The 9,443-nt window shown below is 34.8% G+C and overlaps 1 protein-coding gene across 5 annotated transcripts in view; it reads right to left on the minus strand.

Annotated features, from left to right (window-relative positions):
- Positions 1 to 9,443, minus strand: part of LOC106880268 (oxysterol-binding protein-related protein 11) — a 160,411-nt gene that overhangs the window by 80,608 nt on the left and 70,360 nt on the right. For all 5 annotated transcript variants that reach the window (XM_052973275.1, XM_052973272.1, XM_052973273.1 and 2 more), the window contains one exon: positions 4,031 to 4,062. In XM_052973275.1, the coding sequence (XP_052829235.1) occupies positions 4,031 to 4,062 (32 nt within the window). The remainder of the gene's footprint in view (positions 1 to 4,030; positions 4,063 to 9,443) is intronic.

A 9,443-nucleotide genomic window follows, 5' to 3' on the forward strand; every position in this document is an offset into this window, starting at 1 on the left:
AGAAAGAGAGAGAGAGAGAGAGAGAGAGAAAGAGAGAGAGAGAGAGAGAGAGACCCCTTTTGAGACCAATAAAATAAACACTAGTTGAGCACTAGGGCTAATGTAAGCAACTAACTCCATCCAATTAAAATTGCTGGCTTTGTGCCAGAATTTGAAATCATTATTATAATTTCAAACGCTGCCAAGGTCAACTTTGCCTTTCAATCTTTCAGAATCAATGAAATAAGTACCAACTGAGCACAGGGATTGATGTAATCAACTAAATTCATTCAGAATATTTCAATTAAGGTCTTAAAGAACCTTTATATGACAGGGTGCTGAAAAGTTCCTGGCTTTAAGAGTATTGTGAAAGGTCTGGTTGGAGGCCCAATCTCTCAAGTTCTTTTACAGGGTTTAGAAAAATTGAAGGAACACTGCAATAAGTGTGTGAATCTGAGAGGGGAATAAAAAGATAAAGAGCAAAGACCCCTTTTGGTCATGAATGACCATGGAATTGCACTTAGAAAGTTCCTCCGAGGCTCAAGTACGGGCAAAGTTGTTTCCAGAAGACCAGCAGTTGTCCATGCATATCAACCTCCCCTCTCCACACCACCTATGTTATCCAAGGGAAAGGTAAAGGCCAATACAGTGTAGCACCAGCAACATCGCAACTCATTTCTACAGCTGAGTGAACTGGAGCAACGTGAAATACAGTGTGTTGCTCAAGAAAACAACAGATAGCCCAGTTCGGGAATTGAACTTACTACGTTGGTCTTTTATCCAAAGCCAGGAACTTTTCAGCACCCCTTCATATTTAATCTCCAGTTCAAAATATCCATGTGTTGTGTGATTTAACCCTTTAGTGTTCAGATTACTTCGTTAAATGTAGTGCTTATTTGTTCACGTTGTTTTGAATCAATCATGTATTATCTCAGCTTTGAGATATTTTGATGATGTGATTGTTTATTTTTAAACGTAAGAGGCCAGGTCTGGCTGGTTTGAACATAAAAAGTGGAAGAATATTTGGGCCAGATACAGTTGGTTTAAATACTAAAGGATTAACACTAGGCATTTAGTTGTATTAGTACTAAGAAATCTAAGTTTGTAAATTTATTGATTTATCCAATCATGTAATGTTGTGTAGCTATGAAGCTTTATGAGCTTAACATTTGTTGAAATTTGAATTCACAATGGCTTAGTGGATAAGCTATTAGTTTCTTCAGTAATATTCTTAATATTTCAATACATATTGCCATTGGATGTTGTGTTGTATCCTTAGGTAACACACTTACCTGATTTGATCTGTGTTCATATGGACTCAATATGAATATAAAAACAACATAGTTGTAAGCATTGATCAATTTGAAAACTAATGAGCAATTAAATAGCTTGATGTTTAGATTGTTTTTTTTGACAGCTGCCTAGTGTAGCTGTAATGTTTGTTATCATGTTGAACAGTCTAAATATATCCCTGGGTGTAATGATAATGAGGTGATAATATCAAGAATGAAATGTAGAAATCTTATGTTATGGGAAGACTAAACACACTGATTTGGTTGTGTATTGGCTTATTGGTTGAAGAAGTAACAGTTTTGTCTACGCTCACTGACATTGTTGTCTCTCTAGTAAAATGAATGCTAAAGAGTTTATATTAACCCATGCCAAAATGAGACAAAAGAATTTTTAAAAAGCTGTGAGGGAATTTGTTTCTCTCTTAATTTTCAAGCTACATTAAGTGAGTTGTGACCCTAAACATTTAGGAATAAAGACTAAATCTTAACACTTTCAACACTAGGCTACCCCAAACCTCTCTCTCTGGAGTCTGTTCAAATTTAAATGAAAATCTTTGACTGAAATCTCTATTACATTTCAGATATTAGATTTCAGCAAGTAAATTTGTTCCTCATTGAGTCTAAAGCCTAGTTATTCACAAACCTCTTGTAATTCTTGATTAATTTTAAAATTAAAACATAAGGCATTATATTCACATCAGAAAATATGGTCACAAAAGGTCAAGCTATCCAACACCTTTTAAAGTGGAATAAATGGCTAAACCTATTTAGTTCAGTCTTGTATTTATTACCTTATTTCTTTCCTTTTTTTTTTTTTTTCTTAACTGTAACTAATAAGTTATTTGCAATAAAGCCACTCTTTGAAATTTTGATAGAAAACAAAACCTGCCAAGTGCAAACTGCCAAGACTTAATGCTCCCGAAGGGAAATGCTACAGAATTGTAGTAGACAACCTAAATGATCTGTTACCATTCAATTTGACATTTGGCACTGAACAAACCATCGATTGCTGCCAAATTTTCAGTTTGATAGCTGTGAGGTAGCTAGAGTATGTACTGAGCCCTATAGTTTGCTGGTATCCTTCCTCAAACCTATACAGGCTTATACAGTGCTGCCCTATAAAAACACCACTTGGGGTAGACTGTGTTCCCCTTGACCCCTCCCTCATTACCTCTCCCATCCTGTTATGCTACAGCTAGACAGTGAACATAGCATATATTTGTAAAAATATGTGGCATTTTAAAAATTATGAGGTGGCATCAAAATTTCCCAAACTGTTTCTGTGGTGCGACAACAGATGGCTGTACATGGTAGCATGCAAGCAGTGACCTTCGTGACGCAGTGTATTGACATCACTGGATCTATTTTGCAAGTTGTGAAATTTGTTTTTGTGATCATGGGTATGCTGTAGTCTGCAATTTCATCATAGACAGGAAGTTGGAACAAAGAGCCAACATGAAATTTTGTGTTAAACTCGGGAAGTCTGCTACAGAGACATTGAGCATGCTTTGGCAAGCTTACGGCAACAAGGCAATTGGTTGGATGCAATGTTTTTAATGGCACAGGCACTTCAAAAGTAGAGGAACATCCCTGGAAGATGACAAACAGTCTGGAAGCCCTGCCATGAATGTCTCCCCTGGAAAGGTGGAGAAAATTCATCAGCTTGTGCATGAGGATTGTCTGAGGACAACGAATGACATTACTGACGTTGTTGGTCTGTTGTATGGGTCCATGCAAGCTATCCTAACATCTAAATTGAACATGCAGCATGTCTCTGCCAAGTTTGTCCACTGCCTGCTGACCAGAGCAGAAAGATCATCATGTCAAAGTCTGTCAAGATCTTTGTCAGTGTGCCACTGATGACCCATCTTTCATGTCAAAGATCATCACTGGTCTGGTGATGAGAGTTGAGTCTACAGGTACAACCCTGAGATGAAGCAGCAGACGTCACAATGGAAGATGAAAGAGGCCTTCATCTACATGACCGAAGAAGAGCCTAATCATCATTTCTTTCGATATCGACAGTATTGCATATCAAGGATTTGTCCCCCAGAATCAGACCATCAATCTAGAGTTCTACTGTGAGGCTTTGAAGCATTGGAGAGAGGATATTCGGCAAAAACGACCGGATCTGTGGAGCACAAAGAATTGGATTCTTCACGACAACAATGCACCCAGTCACCGAGCTCTCCTCACCTGTGAGTTTTTTGCCAAAAACAACATTGTATCACTTCCACACTCGCCCTATTCACCAGCTTTAGTACCTGTGGACTTCTATCTCTTCCCGAAGATGAAAATGTAGTTCAAAGGTTGCCATTTTAACACTGTTGTCAAGATCCAGAGCAAATCACAGAAGGTCCTCAACTTGCTTACAGAAAACGACTTCTAGGCTGAATTCCAAAAGTAGCAGGAATGTAGGACTGGTATATTGCTGCACAAGGTGACTATTTCGAAGATGATATAAAAGCTTGGGTGAATAAGTTAGTTTTTATTAAACATAACTAGTCCAGGAACCTTTTGATACCACCTTGTATAATGACAAATTGACCTGAAGTGAAGCAGGAAGAGACTAGTGCCTTGCATAATGCCTTGCCCAGAGTTGACCCAGTAATTCAATACATATTCATGGTCAAGGAAATGAGTCTGTAACAAATAAAAGCCACGATGTAAAGAAATACCAGCCATTACTGCTGACATCACAATAAGTTCTCTTGATATCCTTTCACTAAAGCAAGTAATAAAGAACCAATTATAATTACCGTCGGTTTCGTTCTTCTACAGTTTCAAACTCCTGCAAAAAAAAAAAAAAAAAAGATTTCATTTAGAATGGTCCATAAATAAAATCCCACATTTAAGCCTCCAGAGTATTCTTGTTTACGTGGAAGTATCAAACCAAATTTTATTCTATTGGTTATGTAAAACTTTAAGAATATATATGAAGCCAATAGATGCTGAAAGTAATTCAATATGAGAACAAAAATTAAGCAGGAAAAAAAACTTAAAACAAACCGAATTCTAGAGGCAATTATTGTTACTAGTTTTACAAATAAACAGACAGACTACATCTATGCAAAAATATAAACAACCTATCAATGTACAAGTAATCTAAACTATATCTAATGTATGACAACATTAAAAAACAGCTATATTCAAATATACAATTCAAAAACATCAGTTGATAAAAGTTATTCTTTCCATTAAGAAGTATGGAAGACAACTCTGTACATAGTTTGCTTTCGCTGAAGTTTTTCGATCTAAGTGCTGCTTCACTCAATCATCAAAAGTATTCAAGATCTAACTGCTGAGGCTTACAAATAAGGCATACAAAGCATAGCTGCTCATCACTTTAATGTTATCTTCATAATACTTTAAACAGGTGTCTTCATCCTATGACATTTCATTGATGAGACATTTTAATGCACAATTAACAATTCTATTTTTTACCTGTTCCTGTCACTGGAACCAAATTCATTCATTGGGCTTTGATCGGCCTGGGGCTATAGTAGAAGACACTTGCCTAAAAAGCCATATGCAGTAGGACTGAATCCAAAACCATGCGTCTGCAAAGTGAACCACTAATTTCTGATATATTTTCACTCGTTCATTACAGTCAATGTCCAGTTTCTATCTTTAATTGAAATTGGACATTTCTATCTTTAATTAAGGCAGTGAGCTGGCAGAATCATTAGCATGCCAGATGAAATGCTTAGCTGTATTTCATCCCTCTTCATGTCCTAAGTTTAAATTCCACCAAAGTCAATTTGGCCCTTCATCCCTTTGAGATTAATAAAATAAGTACCAGTTGAGTACTGAAGGTCAAAATTGTTGGTCTTGTACAAAAACTTGAAATCAATTTCCATCTTTAATTAGTATTTACCTTCATATTTGTTTCAAACTTAAATTAATTAACAACATACATTAAACAGACCATAATCATATTGTTCTTGACCATTACTAGAAATACATCAAAAAAGAAATCCTTTGTTATCGACAAAGCAGTTTGGTGAACTTCGTACACTTGCTATTACACTGGTTTCAAACATTTACATCAAGTGCTATACTTTCAATTTATCTCATGGTGTTGATGTAGTGGATGGGGACTCTACACAACATGACAATTTTTCATAGAGATTTACTTTGCATATTGTTGAAGACCTTCTTTAAGTCAAAGTTGACCAAATACAGCTTTTCAAACTCATGATTCAATGTTGCCAAACATGACAATTTGTTCACTGCACAACCTTCCATTTCTGAATCCCACCTGTTCCTGTCATAGATTTTCATTAACCTCCTTCTTTAGGCAGGTAAAGGAGGTCACTGCAGAACAGTTTGTAAGAAACAGACAGCAGATTTATTCCGTAATTATTGCAATTGCTTAGAGCGCCTTTCTTAAGCATTGCTGCTAGCATTATTATCCCTGGTTTCAATAACTTCTTCTTTGTGCGCACACACACACATACAAACACACACGTTTGTCTTTGTGTTATAACAAAAACGATCTAACATTAAAATGGAAACCTATTCAAAGCTTTTTAGTAAAGTACATGTTTATTATGCTTTTATAACAAAATGGATGTCAATGACTTCAATGTTTTAGCCTACTTGCTTTTATCAGACTGTAGCCAACAGGCCAAAATTTCAAAATCACTAACACCCCTTTTCTTGAAAAGCTTAATAAATATATAAATACAGAAAATAAAAGAATACTTGAATGCAGAACAGCTTTGAAGACAGGTTAGAAAATCAGGTAAATATCCTTTAGAAGACGGAAAATCAAACCTTATACCTCTTAAATTCCAGTTGAACACTCTGAACCATTAAGGTAAGAGACCAGCCCATATAAGTTTGTTTACAAGTTCTCATATATATATATGGTCCATTCTGCTGGGTGGTTGGTGTTAGAAAGGGCATCCAACCATGAAAACCTTGCCAAAACAGACACAGAGGTCTGGTGCAGTCTTCTGCTTGGCCAGCTCCAGTCAAACCATCCAACCCATGCCAACTTGGAAGGTAGATGTTAAACGATGATGATATATATATATATATATATATATATATATACAAATACACACATACGTTTCATTAACGAACTTCAGAAAATAGTGAGATCATTTCTATAATTAACAACCCATCATTAAACAAGTTCTTAAAATAGAAACTGAAGCTTTTTTTTTTATATGCATCTTTTTTTTTACTGCCCAACAAACAGAACAGATTTTCACATTCTGTGATTTAAAGGAATAAAACCATCTTGGCATTAATGCTGCATAATGTCTTTGTTTGAATTTCTACTTTTACTTGAAGATAGGGCAAGTTATCTATAATACTAATCCTCTACCTATTCACCTTCACCTTTCTACCTTTCGTCAGTTTTCTTTTTAAACCAATACAAATGAAATACTTAGGTGTAATTCAAATAATTATGATCAAATTAGAAGAGACCAGTTTCAGTGTTAATTTTTAGTAGTAGATAATTAGTTGCTGTCATACTGTTTTGCTTTATCCGAATAGAAAGAGAATATGGGCTGACACTGAGTTGTATTTTTACTTGATATACTTCCTCTGTGGAGGCACAATGGCCCACTGGTTAGGGCAGCGCACTTGCGGTCATAGGATTGCGGTTTCAATTCCCAGACCGGGCGTTGTGAGTGTTTATTGTACGAAAACACCTAAAGCTCCACGAGACTCCGGCAGGGGATGGTGGCGAACCCTACTATACTCTTTCACCACAACTTTCTCTCACTCTTACTTCCTGTTTCTGTTGTACCTGTAATTCAAAGGGTCAGCCTTGTCACACTGTGTCACGCTGAATATCCCCGAGAACTATGTTAAGGGTACACGTATCTGTGGAGTGCTCAGCCATTTGCACGTTAATTTCACGAGCAGGCTGTTCCGTTGATCGGATCAACTGGAACCCTCGACGTCGTAAGCGACGGAGTGCCAACAACAATACTTCCTCTAATCAAAAGCTAAGACAACTCATCAAAACATTGGGAAACAACCAAAAATAAAATTCAAAAGAAATTTAAACTTGAATTTTTTTTTAAATGTAAAAATATTCTCATGGATTTTGGAATTTACATTAACACTTTTACTATATTTCTGTTGAAATACACAGCTTGGTTTCTACAAATCTTGAAATTGAAAATAAAGAATTTATTAAAATAGCTTGATAAGCTGATGCTTGCAACAAATTAGCCTGAAATTCTAATGGAAAATTTTAATTAAGAGAATATCGAAACAGGGAGTTTGCATCATAGAATCAGGGCAGATTCAGGTAGGTCAGTACCAAAATTGTTAATAATTATCATTTCTAATTTCTTTTTGCGTTATGCTGACTTCTTCCATTATGTCTACTTCTTAATTTTTTTCATTAGTTAATTAATTACATTAACTCTCAGCACACAACCTAGGAACAAACACTCGTTATCAATTATCTATCAATGTCAATAAAGAGAATTCAGCTTTAAAAATCAAGTTTTGTCTTTTAATAATGAAACTTTTTTTATAATTCTTCACTAAAATTCCAAGATACAACCAATCAAAGTGCAATGCTTGTATAGCTTATGCAATAAAACTAGACTCAGAAATCTACTAATTGTAACACTATACCTTAAATATAGTAGCTACTTACAAGAGAAAACCTTTAAGGTGTATAAATGTTTAATACACCTTAACTTTGAACCATATATTAATCACTATAAGAAACTATAGATAAATAATTCTTTCAAAATTTCTGACAAATACTACATAACAAATAACTGTACCTGTACTAAAGTGGTCAGATTTAAACTAAAATTTCATGTGATTTCAGTTGGTCAGCAACACCAACATAATATACCAATATATAAAGTTATAGATATTTTCCCAAACTCCTCCAAAATCTTGATAAGCCTAAAATTTAACTAGTTTTCTAATCATTAAAAGCTGAAAGAATTAAATATGAATTTAGCCTTTGTTGAACACAAGTTCTGTTTATGATTAGTAAAGCTGGTATAAAAAGAAAAGCTATAACACAGTAGCATTTAAACCGGCCATATCTGGCCTAATTATTCTACCTGTTTATGTTCTAACTGGCCAGAACCAGCCTTTCACACCTATCCTACAATGTCCTTTTTAAAATCACATCATCGAAATCTTGGACAGCCATATCTGGTCTAATTATTCTACCTGTTTATGTTCTAACTGGCCAGAACCAGCCTTTCACACCTATCCTACAATGTCATTTTTAAAATCACACCATCGAAATTTTGGAGCTACAAGTTAAAGCAGGATAAATTCAAAACAATGCCAATAAATAAGCATTACATTTGATAAAGTAATGTGAATGCTAAATTAACCAACACAAGAAACTATCTTTATTCATTAAAGTAATCACTCAGTGCATAAAAGGTCTAATAAGAGTAAGAAATATAATAAAAGAAAAGAAAAATTTAAATTAATCAAGGAATGAAAGTACAAATAGTTAATTACAGTAAGCCAGAAGCAGTTTTTCAATGACATTCAAATAACACTCCAACTACTTTTACCATGTACATGTGTGTATCTATCTGTCTATAAATAAATTACACACACGCATTTCTATAGTAGATAAAACTTGATGGCCTTTACAGTAGAGTTTTTTTATCAATTCCCTTCTACCAACAAAATTATATCCTGACAACTGTTCTATTTACTATAAATATATCCTGTGGTTATTTCAGCATTTTAGAGAACAGCCAATTTACCATCCATTATTACTTAACAAAAGCAATTCAGTTAAACATGAAAACATAAACATATAGAAAAGCTAACATCTGCCACAAAGTGTATGTAAATGAACATATTTTAATAGAATGAAACAAAATTGGAAATGATCTGCAAACATCAGTAAATAATGTTAAAGAGACATGGCTTTAGGTGAAGGTGTAGCAAGATGCTTGTTTCCCAACCATGTGGTCTTGGGTTCAGTCCCACTATGTGGCACCTTGGGCAAGTGTCTCTCACTATAGCTCAGAACCAGCCACAACCTTGTTAGTGGATTTGAAAGAAGCCCATTGTATGAGTTTCTCTCATCATAATCATTTAATGTCTGTTTTCCATGCTGGCATGGGTTGGACATATATAATTATCTCTCTCTCTCTCTCTCTCTCTTTATATATATGTATATATATATATATATATATATATATA

This window comes from Octopus bimaculoides, chromosome 15 (genome assembly GCF_001194135.2).
Source record: "Octopus bimaculoides isolate UCB-OBI-ISO-001 chromosome 15, ASM119413v2, whole genome shotgun sequence".
NCBI lineage: Eukaryota > Metazoa > Mollusca > Cephalopoda > Octopoda > Octopodidae > Octopus > Octopus bimaculoides.